This window comes from Vicugna pacos, chromosome 16, assembly GCF_048564905.1.
Source record: "Vicugna pacos chromosome 16, VicPac4, whole genome shotgun sequence".
Classification (NCBI taxonomy): Eukaryota; Metazoa; Chordata; class Mammalia; order Artiodactyla; family Camelidae; genus Vicugna; species Vicugna pacos.
In genome coordinates, this window is record NC_133002.1 from 49,894,689 (window position 1) to 49,917,222 (window position 22,534).

The following is a 22,534-nucleotide window of genomic DNA, read 5'->3' on the forward strand; positions in this document are numbered from 1 at the left end:
AAGCCTCATCCCGCCTCGCCCCGCCCCGCCCCGTGCGGGTGATGAAGCCCCGCCTCGGCCCGGTTCCCGCGTTGCTTTGGATGCGACCCGCCTTCAGCAGCGGCTTCAAGAAGGGAGCGGTTCTCCACTTCTGAGTTATCTCCTTAAGCGCTGCGCGTACCCGAGGGCGTTACGTCTCCAACAGAAGGAACTCGTTTCCCCAAGCGTGGAAGCCAACGACCTAGTTGTCGGTGTGGCCTTCGGCGTTGAAAAAGGGTTCCCCGGAGCCTCCGCCCCCGCAGCAGGAAGGAAGTAGGAAGGTTTCAGCAATGAAGAGTCAAGGGGACTAGAGTAAGGCAAAATCAACACTGGCTGCTGACTTGGCTACTTAGTTTTTTTTGTTCTTTTTCCTTTCGTGTGGCAGGACTTCAAAAGAAAGACCTGCCTCGCACTTTTCTTTGAAAGTATCTCAAATGCTTCTCACTTTGGCCTCTCGGGTACCGGACTGCCAAGCTTCAAAGCGTAAACCCACCCTTTCTCTGTGCCTCAAGTTCTTTATCTGTAAAAGGAGGAAAATAGCTCAACTAATGGGAACTATCTCCCCCTCCCCAGATCTTTTTGTTCTGGAATTTTCCTTACCCACAACTCTGCGACATGTACTGTTTGCAGAAACCTGTCAGATTTGCCTTGATGGGGAAGCTAGTCTAAGCTGAGGCATGCAGGCTTGAGAAATGATGAAGCAATAAGTGGTGGAGCAAGAGACTCCCTTCTGTGAAACTGCGTTTTTCAGTGACTGACTCCGTCCACGGGGGTGGGGTGGATCGAAAATTGAATAACACACTCACCATCAAGTAATGAACATTAGCCCTTCCCAGCTAATTCTTGACACAGATTTATACCGATCTAACTTCCAAGATGGGGGAGTTCAGCTACATTCAAACACGGACTGATGGAAATTTGACGCCGAAACTGAATGTGAGCTTTGCCAGTCCATCTCAGTATCTCGTTCAATTTTACACACATCACTTTAATCTTACATAGTGCTTTAACATATCTAAGCAATATCTTCACTGTTCTCTCATTATCAAATAAGATACTTCTCTCAGCAGCAAACTCGGTAAATCGACAAAGCAAGATAGTAACAAATTGAGACAAAATTCCTGCAGTGTTTTTCTGAAAAGACTATCTTCACATGTTGTCTTTGGAATCGAGGATACTACAAGTCAGACCTGAAAAGATGCCAAACTTGATGCAGCCATCACAATGGGGAATTTAAACACGGGAATACTTCTCATCTGTTCTAATACCTAGCCCAGTAGCTGTGTCATTTTCTAAGTGGGGGGGTGGTGGCTAAAAGATCTCACCATCTATATGACTGCCTACAAAAGCTGGATTAAGAACCTTTTGGCCTAGACTCTGTAGTAACTGTTTCAAGGAGCAAATTTCCATTAGCTTTAGTTTTCTTCGCAAAAGGGCCTCCTAAATTCAGATGTTAGAAAACTGATGTAATGAAAGATCAATTTCAGAGTTTACAGTCTCCTCTTGCTTTGCTTTTGACTTATGAGCCCTGGAATACACAAGCTCCCTAATGCTTTCCACTTACATATAATAAGAGCTGGAACTTTCCAAGATTTCTAAAGCATTCTGAAACTGGCTTGAAATCTAGAGGAATGGAGATGGACTGAAGATCCTGGCTCTTTTGTTTTTAATTCTGCGTATCGTTTAAACTAAGCACACTGCCCTCTTCAAGATATCTCATAAATTAACTGTGAGAAAGGTAAAACTAATTGATTAGAATACTCACGTAAGAGCTAGAAATGCTTATGATGTGTAATTAACAAGTTGAGCAAGGTTATTTAATTTATAGAGCATTTCATATGTCAAAGCACTTTATACATGTTATCTAGTATGATCCTCTGAATAGGCATTTTAGAAAGGGGAAAGTAGATAATGCCCACTTATAGATAAGGAAAGAGGCTTGTTAAAGCACTAGAATAGCACCTGGGTCTCTACCCACAAATCCAGAGCTCTTTCCTAAAGCAGGAAACTGGCTTCAATTGTAGCTTTGCTATAACCTTGCTAAGTGATAGTTACATGCAAGAAATAGAGGCAAAAGAAAGCTATTTAAGCATTTAAGTTGAAAACGTGGTAAGAAAATAGCTAAAGAGTTCTCCCTCAAGCAAAGTTGATATAACAAATAACCTAGGCAGATGCAATATTATCTGATTTCCAGGTTAACTCCCATAGAACTAAATACTTTAAAAAGCTTGGATATCTTTTACATAAGTAAAAGTTATATTTGGATAAAAGCAAATAGGTGAAATTAAGGACAGTTAATCTAAAAAATGAAAATAAAAAGATAATATCCATTAAAAGTGGCACAGTAGTAGATACAAGTTTCTCCCTTTTAGAAAAAAAGTTTTTCCTGAAGTTGGTATTACTTCTCAGCTCAGAGAGCTAAGATGGCATTCAACTTGTACAAAGATAAAGACGCTACACTTTTTTCCAAATGCAACTAAATCTTTTGCCCATTAGCAAACTCCAGAAACTGAAAAAATAATTTTCACCATTGTTTTAGCAGTCTGTAATACAAGCCACTCCTATGCATATAACTGTGTCCTCCCTCTTAATCCTTTCAAATCATTTAAAATAAATGGAGGCAGGAACAGCGAGGAAAGAATCTGGGATGATAAAACACAGTATTTCACCCCTCAAACTAAAACCCATACATCTTGGATGGTGTAATGAGAATGCTAATTAATGTTTTTGTTTGGTCTAAGTCTCATCTAAAGAAAGAGTTTCACATCTGGTGCCTGACAAGGAAAGATTCTATTACTAAGGAAACAGAATTGTAAAGTACCTCCCCCTCCACATCCCCCAGTACACCTGTCAAGTTTTGCAGGTGAAGTTAGAGAACTCTGAAAGGGTCTACTTGGTTTCCACTGGGGTAAAGAAAAGCAAAACAGAATAAAGCAAAAATACACCACTTGGCAAATAGGCCTAGATGATACCTTACATTTTTAAAGTGCTATCATTGGGGGCGGGGCGGGTAATTAGGTTTATCTATTTTTAGAGGAGGTAGTGGGGATTGAACCCAAGACCTTGTGTGTCAAGCATGCGCTCTACCACTGAGCTATACCCTCTCCAGCTAAAGTGCTATCATTTACAGGAGAATTTTACATATATTACCTCTTGGTGTTTACCTCCATGTGAGGTAGGTAAAGAAAATTACTACCCTCACTTTGTAGAAGGGTTAGACAGAGACTCAAAAGAGGTTAGTGACTTGACCCAAATCAAAGGATTAGTAACGGGTTTTGCAGGAACTAAAAGCCAGGTCTTTATCCTCCAGTCCAGTGCTTGTTTTGGCATTGCTAAGTGCCCAGGCAACGTAGGCAAGATTGGTAGGCTTAGTGGCTTTCCAATGTGTGACAGTCAACAACATTCTCCTCTCTTTGTCCTCTTAGTCACAGGAGAGACAACGGTGTCTTAACTCTAGTTGGGGTCTTTGGGGAGGAGCCCCTTAAAAACATATGGGGCTCTAAAAATATAAAACATTCTAAGACTAACTGGTAACAACTAAAGGATTATTGTCAATGCCAACTCTTTTGAAGGAAAAGCATTTCAGTGCTGACTTTTATTGAACAAGAACCTTCCTATGGGCTTATCTCTTGTAGGGCAATCCCAGAAAAGTAAAGGCGGCACTCTGATATTTTTGTCAATTAGTTTAATATATGTCCGTAGGTAGTTCATATGAATGCTTAAATTACAAAATTAGCTGCCATGGTCCAAATGTGTGGGACTTTAAGAAAGCTTTTATTAGTCAAAAGATAGCTAAGCAAATCAACTTTGATTTCTAAAATGCATTTTAAAGGTTTGTAAAACAAGACTAATTCTAGAGTTATATAGCATTAAAGTAATTAAATTTTGTTATTTTTCTTATTTTAATAACTTAATTTCATGAACTGTTAAAAAATATTACATTTGCATCTCAGTTTACACATTTCTGCATTAACTTTTGCAGGTTATTAATTAAGAGAAAAATTAAGGGAAAAACCCATGTGAAAAATTTCCATGCAGTTACAAAGGCAGCAAGCAGCACATGCTGTTTTCACAGCAACTTGTCATTGCCTCAGAACACACCTGCACATAAAGTATCAAAAACAAACAAACAAAAACCCACCCACCCCTCTCCCACCAAAAACCCAACCCTTTCCCATCCCCAGCAAAAATTACCGGGTACAAGCAGTGACTTAAAAAATGCTTTCTTAGTAGGAAGCATTTATAAAATGCAGATATCTGAACAAGCTAAAAGCTCGTGCAGATAGATGGGCCTCTCCCCCAAGAGTTCCCTCCTCCAGAGGCAGAGAGAACTCTCAATAGTTTAGGAAAGCTCATTTTTAAAAGTACATTTATGCATATTCATGGCTATTTCTTTATAAGAATATACCCAGCCTCAACTGTGGAAGAGATAAAAGCAGAAGGAGAAGCAAAGGGACGCAGCCGTAATACAGAGAACAGAGCTTCTCCGTGAACATCCAATAGGTTGCAGCAACCAAGAAGGAAAGCATTTGTGACTTCACATAGACCACTGAGCTCATCTAGATGAAGCAATTAACTTTTCATGCATGTGTTACTTAAAACATACAACCACTTAAAATACAGCATTCACATTGTCATTGGCTCGTGGTAGCAGGTAGGAGAAAACTGTGCTCCTGTACTACCTATCCCTAGAATTTTCCACGTATGCGTAAGTATCCTAAAGCCTACAGGTAGCCTACAATACTGTCATCAGCACGTCCCACCTACAAAACATATACTGAACATATACTGTTTTGAGTCGCTGAAATTTCAATACCACGTATGTATAGTGTTCTAAATTTTACTTTTTTACAAGTTTAATGTAGACACAGAAGAAAACACCAAGCAATGTTTATTGTGCAATTCCAATAGTTATTTGTGGAATCTCAGTTTAGAGTCAGTCTTCATAGCCATTTCAACTGCCTAGTTTGAACAAAAGCAACAATCTAATTATGTACCTATAAATTCCCATGGTATTTCTTCAAACATCAAAGCACTAAAAGCACTGATGATTCATGTTCTAATTTTTTAAGTGTTTTAAAACTACAGATTTCATATAGCATTCCTTTTATAAAATAATCAAAACTGGATTACCTGGAAGAAAATTACTGAAACAGAGTCCTTCCAATGTACCTATAACCTTTGTAAAACTCCATACCCAAAAAAGAACAGATGACGACATAAGGATTTCTCAGTCTCTGGGAAACTTTCAGATGAAAAATGAACTGGTGTTTTTTGTTTCCTGGGATTTCAAAATTTACAGGTGGCATCAGGACTCAGATCTCTGGGATGACTTTACATAGCCTTCACTTTGATTTGTTTCATTTTCATTTGCTTCTTCTCCAATTTCTTTTGCTCACGCCTCAAAGCAGCTTCCTAGAGTAAAAGAGGGAATCCAAAATTAGATCTGAGCACTTGTTTTAAAAAAAAAAAAAGAATCAAAATTAGAATACTGCCTATACTATTTATGCCTGCACCACAAATAATATTCCAGAAGATAGTTATAAAAATTGCTAATTTTGTATGTTGGTTACTGAAAAGTAACTTGAAACAAAGTAAAGGTAACTAAAACCTCAAGTTAGGGAGAAACTAAACACTACATTTAAGTTGACTTTGTTATTCTGGTCTGATTTTTCCTATACACAGGAAACACTAGCCCAACTTTCATTGTTAACATATGTATCTGCCAAGGATTTGTATTTCAGTTCTAAAACCTTAAGATCTTGTTTGATCAGGTTATTAATTGTAAATCCCTTCTTATTAGCATAGATGTTACATTCAAGCACAACACTTTTCAATTTATAATGTTCAATTGGGAACTTTTATCATATTTTTATTTAGGAATTAGGAGGCTGTGCAGAAGGAGAAAGAAGCTTCAAACACATAATTCTGGTACCAAAAGTTACTGGTTATTATCATCTATACTGAGTGAAATCACAGAGGCCAAAGTATGACTTCACGGTTAGTTATTAGTGGTCATATCTGATTAAAGCTTATTTCTCCTGCAATCTCAAACTTAATTTTTTTTTTAGGGGTTTAAGGTAGAAAAGTCCTGAACAAAATACACCACCACTGGTACAAGATTGAGAAAATATAGAGGAGGAAAAATAAAAGAACATAGTATATATAAAGTTCTTGACAGTATAACAAATGATGTTTCAAAGGATGATCTATGAATTGTTGGTTTGGGAACTACTTATTGTGTCAGGTTCCCACACTAGATAACAGAAAACTATCCATCTATACGGCAGTATAAGCCTGAATGTTTATATATCCACACCTGTGCTATTATGTAAGTATTTTGAAGAACTGAACCATCATTGTTATTTCGAAGAACTGAACTTCTATGGAAAAATGCATTCTGAGTTTGGGTTCACAAAGGCAGGAACGAACCCACCTCCCTTGGCAGCTGCTGCCTCCTGTGAGGGCTCAGGAGCAAGCAAACAGCAATAGCTATGTATATCAAAAGCTATACTCTCCTGGGACAGCTATATAGAATGGTCAAAATACTGTCGCAATGTCCCTTTCCCACTGTCCCAAGCCCTACCTCCATCATAATCATTCTTTCCCCAACACTCTCCATCCTTACCATATTACATACTATATGCATGTGTAAAATTACCAATGCACAGAATACAGCATAGTGGTTAAGAGAAGAAATCTGTTTACCTTAACATATTTAAGAAACATATTTCTGTTAATGTCAATAAATTACACGAAAAATGTTCATCTTCAATAGTAATTCAAAAAATGCAAAACAAATGAGATACCACTTCTATACTATCAGAATCATACATTTAAAAGCTTGTTAAATAGTTTTCATAAAGATATGAGTAAAGAGGAACTCATATCATATCCTGGTAAAAGTATAAATTGGTACAACTTCTTATTGACAGCCTATCTCTCTCTTTCTCTCCTAGGATCATTTTCCTCAGGAAATTAAAAAAAAGCACAAATATGGAAAGATTCTTGATAGACTACTGTATTTTTAATATAAAAAGTTTATAAGATGATCTACATTAAGAAAAAGGATACGTACACTAAACATATATGTAGCTGATGAACTAAATAAACTATACAGGGTTAACAATGGTTACTTTAAGGATAACAGTTGTCTGAAGAATTGTATTTTTACATGATAGAATTAAGGTTAATTTTAACATCTGTGTATATGTTTCTTTATATTTTTCAAATTAAATATGTAACAAAACAAAACAAACAAAGCTATACCAGTAGTGGCAGGAAGGTCCAAATCATTTGTATAAATGAGCCATTCAAGCCAGAAATTCACTGAAGTTTTTTTTTTTTTGGTTCCTTTCTCATTTAACTTACTGGATCTTTTCACAAGGTACCTAGGCCTAGATACTATAAAGTGGTAGTTCTAAAAAATACATGGTTTATAGCCACAAGCAGTTTACAATCTGACTCAAGTTCTGGGCCCCCTTTTTCTTAAACCTATTGTAGTTTCAAACCCTAGAAATAACTAGAGAACTTCTTTTCTCATAGAAAAATGAAAAGAACTGTCTATTAATGAGTCCATGTAGATTCTTCCAGCATATCCATTAGAAAGCCATTTATGTTTATAAAGAAGATTGCATAAACACAGAGCTCTATTTTCAGAGGGAAAATACCCATCAACTAAACCAAACCAAACCAAACCAAAAATGATGAGAAAGGATAGGATGAGAGGAGTCCTGCTGTATTCTGGGCACTTCACCCAACAGCATTAATAACTCAACCGGCAACTAAAGTGCCACACAGGGCTCACTTTTTCTTGGCAGCCTACTTCCTCCACTTGCAAGAATTTTCTTCAATCCCTGAGGTTATTCTCATTAAAATTCACATTTCTTAGAACTTCGTTCTCTTCCTCTTTTTTGACCAGCATTTACAAGGATTAAAATTTTCGAGCTAGACTACAGCATTTCACCTCACAAAATGTGAGAACATGCTGATGTTTGAAACACAGCACACTACAGCCCCCAAAGCTCCTGAGTTTGAGATTCTAGTTATGTACAAAATATAAAACAAAATACAAACAAAAAATATTAGAATTCTCTAATTCTATGATCAAAATAAAAATTTCATAGAACAAGGTTATTTGGACAACAGGGCACATGTGCTGGCTTCTATTAAAATTCTTAATTTCTTTCCACTTCAGTAACTGGCTTGAAAGGTGACAGTGGAACTTTCAAAAAGGGATTGGGCTGGAGGAATGGAGTAATTCACATCATTCTCTAGGATCACAGACTCTAACACAATTTGAACAGGAAGGATTCTTTATTCTTTTTTATAGGACCACCAACTAACTGTTCCAAGTGCTGAGACAGGCTAAGCTTTTACTCTGTGCACATTCCCATACAGAATTACCTTAGGAGCCAATATGGCACAAATAGGCATCCTTAGAAGTCTTAGTTTTACCCCAGCAACAAGAAAATTTGTCTTACCTCCAACCTGCGCTGTTTCTCAGGATCTTCCTCATTCATGATTCGCTCCTTCTCTGCTCTTTTCTTCTCCTCACGCCGAGACTGTGCAGCTTCCTGTCTCTGCACGTGCGTCAGCTTCAAGAAGTTCTCCTCCACGCGCGCTCTGTTCTTGTCTGCTTTCTGTTTGCCCTTTCCCCAAGAAACAAAGCGCTTCATAAGAAATTCATTTCAATCCAACAGAAGCAAAATCCCATTTAGTATTCCTTCATAAAACCAGTCCCATTTAGCACTTTCATTCAACTAGCAAAGACACAATTGCTGAAGTCACTGATAGCAGACACCCCCTCGCTCCCCCCAGGGGGAAAACACAATAAAAGGCGCCAACGTATATAATAAAGGCTGCAGGTCTTACTTCTCTGTTGAGTCGGAACTTTTTGGCTTTATCAATAGAATAAATCACCATGTTCATTAGGGGTAGTAAAGCCTCCATATCCTTTGGGTAAGTGTTACCTGAGCCAGGCACTGGAAAACAAAGCCATTTTCCTATTGAGTTAATGGCAGCATTCATACTTCTGGTATTAATTAACTGTTTTTTCTTTCTATATTAACCTTTCTCCAAGTTTCTTAGGCAGCTAAAATGCTGCAGAAAATAGAAATTAAAATATCTCTTATTGAAGAAACCCAAAAACCAATAAGCTGGCATGGAGTTAGTTTTAACGGAGTTTTTAATAGCTATCATTTAGGAAGAAACAATACTCTCCTTAAGATCATCTCACAGAAAACAAAGAACCCAAAGGACACAGAACACTTACCATTAAATGTAAACAATAATGTCCTCTTAGTTTCAGGCAGCTTTAAAGGTTGACCTTCCCTGTCATAAAAGAAAAGGCTATTTAGAAAGAACACGAGAGAGAGAGATTTTCCAAGTACATAAGTCACCCAATTCACTTAGATGAACAGATACCTGCAAATAATCAGCACAGTATTTGGCTTGGCATCCCCAAGTCAAATACAATCCCAGAGCCCGGAGAAGCTTTACAGTCACCTGGTCTACTCATTTATCTGATGGATGTATTCCCAAGTGATCTTTATCCTATCCTTGAACACCCCCAGTGATGTCCCCTCCAGGGAGGATACATTTCATCTCACCAGGGGAGCCAGAAATGAGCCTATATTTAAGTATGAGGCCCATATTTTAAATAACCTTTTTGTTTTGATGGAGTTTCATGTTTTATTTCCAACTCTTAATCTATCTTCCTATAATATAGGATCTTATTTTGAGTCAGGCTCAGAATAAACTTAGAAGTAACCTACTATAGCATATATACTTTAGTTCTGACTCACCAAAGATTCCTCTTACAATCTTTGACTTTCAACCCCCCCTCACTCTCCCCAACACGCAAAATGCTACACGAATGCCACAACATGATACTTTGCCCACAGTGCTGTTACTGAGTTGAGCAAGGCAAGGGTGATGCAACACCATCTAGAGGCACAAATAATTTTGATTACTCAAGTCATTCTGACACAGAACTAAAATCCAAACTGGCTTTTAACTGTACTCAACTCCGCAGCTTATGAAAGAGTAGCCCTTAGCCAAAAATTTAGGTCAGAACCAATTCTACACCAAGGATAAACTTAAATATGCTCTGAGACAGGCTGTGAATTCAAACAACAAATTCAAGCCGTGAATATGTACATTTGAACATTATTACTGTAAAGCCAGAAACTTTATGGGCATTAAGGGTGTCTGATAATATACCAGAAAGAATATAATCACCCAACCATTCGAAGAAGGAAGCCAGAAAAGGCCATGAATTACAAAACTCACAGATTTGCAATCAAACATTACAGATTCATATCATAAATTGAAAAAAAAAACACTTAGACTACAAAGGATAGAGATTACCAATGCACTTTCTTCTATTAGCCATTCTATGAGTCTCAGCTACCTCACTGAGTGGGTGGTGTTTACACACACAGTGACACATGCAAATGGGGGAGGCTTATTTGTCTCCTGTGGGTTTCCAGTTACCTTCAAAATGCATGCAGTCAAAGCAAAGGAAAACCTGGATGCCTGTCACCAACGTCCCTCACTTATTTGGGAAGAGAAATTGCAGAAGCACCTGTCAAGTATTTCAACACAGAGAGCTAGTGAAGATAATAATTTCAGTATTTTTATTCCATACATACTCTTGCATAATTTTTGGACCAGAGAACTGGTCTGAGAAATGAACGGATTCAATCTTGTCAGCATAGTGTGTAAGAAAATGCACCATCTGAAATAAAGAAAAGAAAATTATTTTTTTAAAGTAGGTTTGATGCATTTCCTTTTTTTCATAAAGATATTCACTATTTAATCCTCCTTACTTTCATACAATGTCGTTAAGGCTAAAGTTTAAAAAAATTAAATTTAAATAAGGACTCTCTCTACAAACAAACTAGTACCTTTCTTTAGTCATACCAATGATTAAAATTCTTCCTACTTAGCAGCTGAAAGTATCTTTCAAAATAATGTCCTAAATACGAATCAGAGCATGAACATAAAATCTAAAATAATTTCAGGGGATTCTTCACAACCACATCTCCCAGAACTTACATTTAGAACTGTCCTTGAGGTATCCTGTATTTTTATAATACTAAAATGTGTTGTTACAATACACAACTAGTAAGAAAAAGATAGCTCTCTATGTACTCATCTGCTATACTACCTCAAACCTTAAAAAAATGGCACTAAATGACATGGTGATAAGGATTAAAGTTGTAGTCCTTTTTCAAAAAAACTTGAAAGCCGTTAGCAACCCTAGGGACAATTTCCTCTTGATTTAGAGAGAACGTCTTAACTAATCACACTGCCTCTTTGACAAGTTAATCTATTGTTTAAAGAAGGTGTTTTAATGGTTGTGTGGGAAAGAAACATAAAAAAGAACTTGTATAGTGCGGCTTTCAGGGAGACTGCCCTGTAAATGGCCAAGGTATGCAAACACATGTCAGTGTTACATTTACCTTTGTATCCATCATTCCGTCAGTGACTTCTCCCATCTCTGACAGGATGGCCAAGGAGTCTGGCAGTCCATACTTCGCTCCAGACTTAGGTTTGTCACTACAAAACTCACTCTAGAGGAAGAAGTAATTGAAAATAAGATAGGACATTTTATTATGCACGAGGACTTTTTTTTTCTCAAGAGAATATGTACTGACCTATTTCAAACTGGTGTTTAACAATGTTCAAGTGATATAATTATCCTATGCTCTGAAATGGAATGTTTATGTAATGAAAAGGCAGTTTCTGCATATTATTTGAGTTGGAAGAACCTGACATACCAGATCCTGCATCTCTTTCTGTAGTCGCACCAAGGCTTTCCGAGTGCCAACAGCAAACACATAGGTATCCATGTCTTCATCATTCATGGTTACTTTTATTTGCTTAAAAAAGACAAAAATAAAAACAACAAAACTAACCTGTTAGGTTCTAAAGTCCCTAATGAGCTGATTTGAGTTAATCAAAAGGTGCACTGTGATCGGTGGACTGACCTAATCAAGTGAGTCCTCAAAAGGGACTGGGTCGTTCCTGAAGAATGAGTCAAAGTGTGAAAGAGCTGTGGGGGTTGGGGTGCACCACACAGCAAAGACCTGAGAATGGCCTCTAAGAGCTAAGAGTGGTTCCCAGTGACAACTAGCAAGAAAATGGGAACCTACAACTACGGGAAACTGAATTGTGCCAACAGCCCAAATGACCTCAAGAAGGCCCCAAGCTCCGGAGCTTCAAGTCACTGAACACATCAACTTACTGGCGGACGGGAGGGGGCAGTGTACCCAGAGAGGGGATGAAGTTCTGTGCATCACCTGCAACCCCATGCCTCACTTCTATTTGGCCTTTCCTGAACTGTATCCTTTACAATAAACTGGTAAATACAAGTAGTATTTTCCTGAGTTCTGTGAGTCATTCTAGCAAATTATTAAAGCTGAGGGGAGGGCTGTGGGAACTTCTGATTTAGAGCTGGGCAGTCAAAAGTATGGTGGCCTAGGACTTGCAACTCGCATCTTAAGTGTCAACAATCTTGTGGGACTGAGACCTTTAACTTGTGGGATCTGGAACTAACTCCAGGTAGATAATAAGAGAACCAAATTAAATTGAATAGTTGGATACCCAGCTGGTATTTGGTGAACGAGAAAATTGGTTGTTGGTGTTAGAAAACACCCCAGGGGTGGGGTTATAGCTCAAGTGGTAGAGCACATGCTTAGCATGCATGAGGTTCTGGGTTCAATCCCCAGTACCTCTTCCAAAAATAAATAAACAAACCTAATTATCTCCCCTCCCCACCCCAAAAAAGAAAAAAAAAAAAAACAACCCTGAGGCAGGTTAAACAGTTTTTAATACTCTAAGTTGGGTCTGAGAGATACAGTTATTAGCCTGAAGAGTCTGGTATGATAAAACATGACTCCTTTTAGATAAAAAATGACCAGTATATACATGGAAGAAGGACAATGCTAATGTAGGGAAATACAGAAAACATCTGGCAAGATGGTGGCTGCTTAAGGTTTCCTGCCCTTCCATCACTGAGGGAAAATTACACATAGTAACACTTAAGTCAGAACCCAGGAAAGAGGGCTAAAAAATATAAAGAACCGTATTTTTTTTGAGGCTGTCATTGCAGGGAGGGAAAAAAAAAACGTAAAAGGATGGCTGAGTAAGAGGCAAAAAGAAGATTAAATCTATCTCAGGAAAGAACTGAAAATGATTAACAATACTCTAAAGAATAAATTCTACAAAAGGATGGCAAAAAATGCAGCAAAACTTCCTTTTGAATTTTAACTGACGAAGCTCTAAAAATTAGTGGATCAAATAATCAGTGGCCATATTATAAAAATTGAAATAAATAAAAGATACAGGTTCGCAACTAAAAATGAGAACTTTAAAACAGCAATGAGTTTCAATCCAGTAAAAATTATATTACCAATGTAACACTTATTAACCAAGTACACCTTTGTATTTTGATATGTATGCATACACTTCTTGTTCTACTAGTTTATAAAAAAGAAAGCTGCCTTGTGTATTTTTGCTTCTTGTAACAGTGGGAGTCAGCACAACTATTTACTGGAAGAATAAAGGGAGGGGGAATGTGGCATTTCTGATGAAGGACACAATTTGCAGATTAACATGTTAATTCAATAAAGGGAAGAAGGTATACTAAACAATAAGGTCCCCAGATTATGTGATGAGCTCATTTGGCCCAAGATCCATTACCTGAAGCAAAAAATTTTTGAGAAAAAAACCCAGCTTACTGCCAAAGATAAAAGCAGACACAAGGAGAAGAATTAGCTACAAGGGCAAACTGTCTGCAACAACTGATTTTCCCTCCAACATCCAGGTTGACACAGCTGATCTACCTGGTGGTAGAGTATTACCTCCTTCCCTACAAAAAGCACGTGTGTCTCCCCAACTCCTACCCCCCACCCCCGACACACACACAACTGCACACTGAATGGAAGATGATTTGTCTACATAGAAAAGGTTACATTTTTTGGCAAGGGACACACTGTCAGGAAAGTCCAAAGAGAATCCAGGCAAGAAACAGAATAAGCTCTAAGAAGTTACAAATTCACTCTGTACAGAGAAAACCAGCAGGAAGAATACATACCACTTGATCACTCACTGGCCTCATCATCCGGGCCAGGACATTCAGTAAGTCCTGTCTCTTGAGGAACTGGAAAACAAAACAAAAACAAAGATCAAGAGAACAGCTGCAACTCCTACTTACTATAAAGAAAACACTTTGGAGGGGGAATCAAATGCTTCATCAAATATATTCTACATTTGCCAGTCAGCAAAAAGATGATTTTCAGATCTCATTTTAAGTCAAACATGAAAAAAATAAGACTCTGAACCTACATGATTTGGGACCACACTGGAGAAAATGAAACGAAGATATTCACTGTACCAGAAATTCCCTACTTACCCTAAGCTGGATAAGCATCCCCTCACAGCACACTCGACCCGAACACCACAGGTTGTAAATGTGCTCATTCTCCTGGTTCAGCTTTCCTGTGCTGGTGGCTTCTTTGTTAGTTCCATCATCCCCTAGAGGTAAAACCACTTAATGTGATTCACTGGAAATGTTGGGGCCTTACACCACACCCTCTTCTACTCAGACCCCAGAATGATGATAACTTCAGGTCAGCATACTTTGCTATCTTATAGAACTCTTCTTTGGAACAGATTACAATAGATGGGCATTATTCCTTTTACTTTTAAAATGCTTTACTGTCTCCATTAAAAAATCATGGACTCCAGCTTTACTTTCTGTGTCCTTGTTACTTAAAATGATGATCAGCATGGAGTACAAATTTCTCAAGAGCAGGTACAAAATGGAGCAAAGTCAGTTTAAATGTCTCTGCCAGAAATTTAAAAAACAAACAAAAAACCTTCCTATGTAGTGAATAAAAAATACCATTAATACAAACTATTCAACACCCCCTTGCTGTGTCACCTTCCAGTTAACTTTATCCAAGTTTGCTTTTCCTACAGCAAAATGGTAATAGTGGTATTAAGAGCTGTATTTTAGATCTAGAAAAAGCTCAAATTTCAATCATTTCCTCTCTTTACTTTATTCATTAAGTGAACCAAAGAGTGCTCAGCCTTACAAGGTAAAGCAGACTGACCCACGTGAAAACGCACGAAGAGAAGTAGAGGGCATTAAAGGCTGCTTATTTTTTTCCTCTTTGGACTTTGGAAGCAGGTAGACTAGGTTCCAATATCATGGTTGCAATTTTTTTTAAACATTTTTTTTATTGATTTATAATCATTTTACAATGTTGTGTCAAATTCCAGTGTTCAGCACAATTTTTCAGTCATTCATGGACATGGTTGCAATTTAATAGCTCAGACAACCTTTAACATTTCTGGACTTCAGCTCCTTCCTTAGGAAAATAGAAACTATACCCAACTGACAGTATTGTTACAAAGATTAAATAAGACTCAATGTATACAAAGTACGACTCAGTGTATACAAAGTACGTAGCACAACATAATAAACAGTCCTGCTAAAGAGCTGAGGAAATGGATACTTGCTTGTTATTAGAAGGAAGCAGAGTGTTGAAAACCAAACAGGTGAAGGTGGGTGAGTCCACCTTACCCCACATACTACACAATGACAGAGCTTCCTCTAAGACACTTTAGTGTATACCTCTGCAGTGGATCTCAGACCAACGTGCCTAAAACCTGAAGGACTTCTGAGGGATTTCTAATTTCTAAAAGATGAACTGAAAGCTTTTATCAATCTACCTAAAATGTCAGGATTCTTTGCTTTTGGCCAGACTTTTTATCAACTTTTGATAACACCAATCATCTCATAGTCTGAAGCTGTATAGCAAATGTTAATTAATAAAGATGAGAAAATTATGTCATAAATGCAATTTATTCAGTGTGTAATACCTAACAAAAATGGGATCTTTGAGGAAGGAAAAAAGCATCCTCTTCAGCAGTCCATGAAAGCAGTGAGATGCTTACACTGAGGGAAATAAGCAGTTCTTACCAGGTGGTTTTCAGCAGGCAGCTAGACTTGTTAGCCTAACTTACCTACTAAGGTAAAGTTGCTCTCCAAAAGCTCCCTATGAGTGTTAAACCAGGCCTGAGCAAGGCGGCTGTTTTTATTCTTCCCAATGATATAATTCATGATGTAGGCGAGCAGACCAGTCACCATCAAAATTTCTAGGTAATAACTCTCCCAACTGTTCTGGAGGTGTGCAGGGACCTAAAGAAGAACAATCATTCCATTAATTGTTGGCTGAGGCTGAAGTCTAACTCACAGGATGAAGGAGACTGAGAAAGTCCATGAACTGAAGTAGACACTTTACATAACTGTCACTGAGTACAGCTATACTTTGACAGATACGCCCATTTTGGTGTTCTAGGTCAGCTTTGTAAAAGAGTCTTTAAGGAACTATGAGGATAATCAAATGGGATGAAAAGCTGGAAAGCCCTCTGTATTCATCTTGATTCTGAGTTTTGCCCCCAAATAAATCCAGTGTCTATCCTCTTCATTCCTTGATAAATAAAACTAGGACGGCTGGAATAAAACACAGGGTTGTTTCACTGGGTGTAGAACATTATTAGAAGAACTGATGCCAGACTCTTTCATGGCTCCCACTGTTACACCAACACCAGCTATGTGTCACTAATTATATTTCTGAGATGAGTGACAGCAAGATATTGTTTGTTACTTTGAAGTTCAAAATCCTGTATACCTACATCAACAATTGTTATTGGATCTCTATTTTTGCTAGAAGAAGTATCTGGTTTGTCTTCATAACCTTCAAATTCTTCATCGTCATATGGCTCACTCTCGGTGTCTCCCTCCTACAGAAATGAAGCACAATCTGTTTTTCCCCAAAAATGTCACCAGCAATTTTATCTCATTTTCATAGGCAACATTTGCAGAGGAAAACAACATGAAAGCAGCAAGCATAGAACACAGAGATATTACATGTTTTTAATAAATGATGACTCTCCATGCTTTTGAACTCTAATTCTAAATGACATAATTTCCACCCACCAACACCCACCCACCCAACTCCTTCCCCAGCCAGGCTTTCCACACAGGAGAAAAATAAAATTCACTCTTTGATGACTGTAAAAGGTGGGAACATACTGCAAACATTTTAGAAGAGCTCTACCTACTGAATAAAAATGAACATACCAGAGAGTAAAGGTCTCCCCCGGACCTGGGCCTTAATATTAATTAACATCTGGGGAAAGTGCTAGTTACTCATTTTCCCATCCTTCCGATTTCCCAAGAACTCAATAAAAAAGAGCCTTTACCTGCGTATCTGCATCTTCAAAATCCCCTTCTTGGTTTTCATCCTGCCCTTCCAACTCCACCGTAGTCTCATCTTCATCATCTTCAGTGGTTATCACCCGTTGAGGAGATTCAGTAACAGACTCTTCTGTGACATCCTCAAATTCAGCAAAGTCATTATCATCATACTCTACTATGTCTTCTTCATCCTCGAAATCATCAAACTTGGCTTCAGAGACACTCCCAAATACCAAAAGGACAACACAGAAAGCGTGGAAGGCTTTCATTGCACTTTAAAAATGAGCTTAAAAAACAAAAACAAAAAACCTAAAAGGACTGCCATTTTACATATATCAATCAAATTTTGTAAATAGTTAAAAATATATCTAAGCCTCTTTCCTGCTTTTCTCTTATTTAATACTATTCATTTCCAACAGCATTATATAAACAACAGTTAAGGTGAGGATCAAGAGACCTGGGTTCTAGTCTGGACTCTCACTAGTTATCTGTAAAATTTCAGACAAGTCATTTAATTTCTTTAGGTTGGCTTCCATTTATACTATGTATTCAGTGAGCATTCTTGGAACGCCTATAAAAAGCTTTACATAGGAACTGGGAAGGGGAATAATGAAATAAGAATGAGATGCAATCACTTATCTCTTAGGGTAACAAAAATGATACATGAATAGAAAAGCCACTCATCCTTAGATCATCTTTATGTGTAGATATCATCATCATCATCATCATCATCATCAAAGCAAATGTTTAAGACACGAAGTGCTAAGCACTGTCCTAAAGGCTTTACAAAAAGCTACTAATTTAATTCTCATAACAACCCTTTGAGGAAAGTAGCTTAATTAACATCCTCATCACAGATAAGGAAAAGTGAGGCACAGAGATGCTAAGTAGTACAACTACCAGGTGACACAGAGCTATGGTTTGATCCCAATTTTGCCTCCAGAATCCCTGATATGACCCACTTCTCAGGCTGCTTCTCAACAGTGTAAGCCAGTGGCTGTGATTCTGTTATTTACTTAAAGTAGCAATTTTTTGCTAATGGAATTAAATACACTAATATTTCATAGCTTTCTGAAGAGAACACTAGGTATTCTACCATCTAAAGAAGTTCTTGAACCAACAAACATAATGAAATCAGATCTGTGATAAAAATATAGCAAATGATATGAAAACATGAAAGACAATGAAATCATCTTACAAAACATTTAAGGCTTTACAAAAAAGGGGAGAACATGTGAGCTAGAGTTTGAATGGTAGTTAGACTTCAACCATCAAATCTATCTAGGCTGTATTTCCAGTCCTCCCCTCTTATTTAAACACCAGCCCCGTATCACTGATTGTCTAACAGACATGTCCATTTTGATGCCATACAAGGTTTTTCTGCACAGGGTCAGAGAGTAAATATCTTAGGTTTTGTGGGTCACATACTGATCTCTTTGCATATTCTTCTTTTTTAAAAAACAAACCTTTAAAAATGTAAAAACAATTCTTAGTTCACAGGCTGTACAAAAACAGTCTGCCTCTGGGGTTGCATTCTGCTGACCCCTGCCCTCCAATTATCTCAAAATCAACAGGTACCTGAATTTTTCTATATTAATATCAATCCCATGTTTTCCAGTCTCAAACTTGTCAAAAACAGCAAGAAACCTAATTTCTCACTTTCTTTTCCCTTTGAAATCTAATCAACCATCAAATTCTGGTGTTTTCTTCTCTGATTCCCAAAGCCACCCTGATAATCCAAGTTATCACCACCTACTCAAGAAGCACAGTATTATCTTAAACGGTATCCCTTGCCTCAACTTTCTCCCCACCCCCTACTTCTCCAACCTAAAAGCCACTATTATCCTTCTAAAACACAACTTTTGCTATGTCAGGATTCAATAATCATTGAAGGCTAAGCAATTTCTGCAGAATTATGTAAAAACTCTTCTGGCTTTCACTGCTTTTCATAAAATGATCCTACCATAACGAATCAAATGTGTCTTCACTGAGCATATCCCCACATAAAACGCAATGCCAAGAGAATTTAGCTTCAAGGATATGTGTTACAGTATTACACTAGGGAAAATCTGAAACTGGTTAAACACGCATACATAACAAAAAACAAGTTTACTTCTTATTCATTAAAAAATTGTCACAAATTAAGTTAGAACTCATGTTGTTTTAGAAGCAAATACACAAACAAAAAGATTTAGAAGAACATACACGTACATATAAAATTATCATATATAACAAGATTATAAGCATTTTGCCTTTATTTTTCTAATTTCCCTCTGATGTGTTTTTGCAATAAAAAGTTCTTTAAAAAAATGAAAGCACAGCTTCTGCACTCAAGAAGAGGCACTGCAGACTGAGAAACAGCTATAGCATAAAGGACTAAAACAGCGTTATTTCAGGAGTTTGGTGTGTTGGAGCATTGGGTCTGCAGACCCAAATAGGGGAAATGAGGCTAAAAAGGCCAGCAGGGGCCAGGTCATGATGATCCTTATTTAAATACCACCTGAAGTGGGAAAAATAGGAAGTGGCTGAGATGATTAGATATGAGAGAAAACAGACTAAACTGGCAAATGACAGGAAAACAGATTTGACAGATACTTAAGAATTACATTTGTCAGCATAAAGTGACTGAATATACGGAATGTAGGAAAGAAAGATCTGGGGTGATTTCAACTTTTGCTTTGATTAACAGCTGGACAAACTCATCCTTGAGATAAAGAACAATAAAGGAGGAAAAAATTGGGGGAAATGCAGTAAATTAAATGTAGTACCTACTGAAAATTTTGGAGTGTCTTCAAGCAGAATGTTAGATGACTAACATTTATCTCTTAATTTTCACAATATCTCTAAGGTATTTTACAAAAGGAAAAAAGGAAGTAGTTTGAAATGTAAGTCTGGAGTTCAGGATACAAGCCGAAGCTGGAAATAGAGATGGTGTGGAAATTGATGAGATCCCAGGGAGCACTGAGTTGGTTAAAAAAAAAGGGGGGGGGGACACCAAAAAGTCTTGAAGCAAATTGTAACAGCTAAGAGGTGGGCATAATAGGAAGAATTGTAATGGGAAACTGAGAAGGAATGGTTAGAGAAAAAGAGACTTTGGTCAAAACAGTATCAGAGAAGTCAAAGCAGAAGCATATGCCTAAGAAGAAAACAAAGCTTGGTTTTAATTGCTGCAAAAAGTTCAAGTAAGATATGGACTAAAAATTTCCAAATGTTACTAAAGAAATCATTATTGGCAACTGTGGAGAAGTAAAGTATGGAAGCCAGGATGCAGGGAGCTAAGTACTAATGGAGTGAATGGGTGGCAAAAAGAAGTATGTACTAATTTCTAAAGGTGCTCTGGGATAACAAATATTCTGTATCTCGTATTTATAATGCCATAAATTCATAAAGGAAATCAGTTCACTATCAAAGGCTATTGCCCAATACCTTGCAACCATTGGCTGCTCAAGAAATAGTCTCAGAATTGGACAAATTTCTTAAATTTTGAAAGGCACAAATGATTTGAGAAATGTCACCAAGGATAGGCCAATACTATATCCTTTCCAATACTCGATCTTTGAGGTTAGCACCAGGGGACATTTTTTGGGAAAACATAGCTGCCCTCTCAACAACAACCTCAAAGAGGTTTGTGACGTGTCTCTAAGCAGCCCCAGGTTCATAACCAAAAGTAGAAGAAATATGAAAAAGAGCACACATGTTGGTGGAGTTATATTTGTTTTAAAACATCAGCTCCACTATTTGCCAGCCATATGATCTTGGACTAATTACTTATATCTGGGTTCCCCACCTACACAAAGGGATATCCAGTGGCTACTTGCCTTATAGGACTGTAGTGCATGTTACAGGAGGTATGTGCTGGGGACACAGCAGGCACTCATTAAATATTAGTTCCCATTATATCCTTCCACTGAGCCCTTTAAGATTTAAAAATACTTCATTGTTAGTGTTTCCCTTACAGATCTCAGTTTTAAACTTACTGAAATAGAAGCAAATCAAGGTTAACACTGACACAGTCAACCTGATTAACTGCCTGCCAAAAGGTCTGATCACTTAAAACTAAATTTCCACTTAGAATGTTCACACCAATAAAAGCACTTCTAAGATATCTCAGCACTGTGTAACTGGGCTCCTTCAAGGTTATTTAGGTTAAAATTACCTAAGCCATTTGTGCCTTGGCCTTCCCTCTGCTGCACCTGTCACCTCATTTCTCAAACGCACAACTCCCTGCCTGAGACTCCTGGGGCAGGGAACACCAGCACTAACAAGTCCGGTGTGATTCCTTCTGCTGGCTCACCTGCCAGTCTCATAGTCTGGGTCTGGACTTAAAAATGAAAGTGGAGTAAGTGCAGGAATCATTCCTTGCTGGCATGTTAGATTAGGCCTTCCTGACAATGACCAGACTCTGAGGCTTCTGGATATCACAGAGACATTCCCCTGTCTCCTTACCCATGTTGGGTAAAAACATGCCTTATGTTAGAAACCTTCAGAGAGGACTGACCACAGAGGTTGCTGCTTCTCTTAAACCAGCCGGGTCGTCTTTTCCCATCAAGGAGAATCAATTCTATACTCCATTCTTTCTGCTGCACACTGTAGGCTTCCTCTAACTCTGCTCTGAGAGTTGGCATTTGCTTACAGTTCTGGAAGTTCCCCCAAACCGTTAAAGTCACTCTAACTCCGAACAGAACGCCCAACAGAAAATGGGCCCGGGGTGGACAAAGTTTGGTTTGTTTTTAAGAAACCCGGGAGAGGCGAGAAGGCGCGGAGACGGTGCATGTCATCAAAGGCTGGACTTAGGGGCTTGGGTGGGAAATGGGACCTGGCTAGGCCACACAACTCAGCGTCACCGCTCGGCCTGGCCCGGACCCACCGGCTAGCCCGTTACGGCCCGCTTCCTACCTGGACTGGGGGCTAGAACCTGGCCCAACGCTTCTCCGGCCGCCTCCTCTACCCCGCCAGCCTCTTGGCCAGGCCACCGTCTGCCGGGTCACTACGATTTCACTGCCCGCGACGCCTCTAGGACACAGTGGGACGAAGTAGCTCGGTCACGCCGCACCACTCTTCACGTAGCCTCCGCCATCCGTTACGTAGAATGCGTGCGGCCCGTCCACGCCTGCGCGCGGCTTGGGGGCGGGACGCGGCCTCGGGGACCGCGCCCTACCCCGCCCAGCTGAGGCGAGGTGGGGCTGTTGGGAAAATTACATAACCCCCGCCCCTGGGCCGGAACTGCCCCAGCGGATC

General features: G+C 38.5%; 1 protein-coding gene across 3 annotated transcripts; it reads right to left on the reverse strand.

The window, feature by feature from the left end:
• Positions 1-4,892: 4,892 nt before the first annotated feature.
• Positions 4,893-22,408, reverse strand: CCDC47 (coiled-coil domain containing 47). Of its 3 annotated transcripts, none has more exons than XM_031685588.2 (13): positions 22,193-22,408; positions 17,302-17,605; positions 16,732-16,839; positions 16,060-16,234; positions 14,441-14,562; positions 14,123-14,188; positions 11,805-11,906; positions 11,487-11,597; positions 10,674-10,759; positions 9,293-9,351; positions 8,893-9,002; positions 8,502-8,669; positions 4,893-5,433 (listed from the first exon to the last, which is right to left on the reverse strand). In XM_031685588.2, exons 2-13 carry the CDS (start codon positions 17,563-17,565, stop codon positions 5,353-5,355), a joined length of 1,452 nt encoding a protein of 483 aa, XP_031541448.1. In that variant the 5' UTR covers positions 17,566-17,605; positions 22,193-22,408; the 3' UTR covers positions 4,893-5,352. The 3 variants fall into 3 exon arrangements, with proteins under 3 accessions (XP_031541448.1, XP_006199367.1, XP_072795508.1); XM_006199305.4 differs by having other exon boundaries at positions 17,302-17,582; positions 22,193-22,407; XM_072939407.1 differs by lacking the exon at positions 11,805-11,906 and having other exon boundaries at positions 17,302-17,582.
• Between the last annotated feature and the right edge of the window lie 126 nt (positions 22,409-22,534).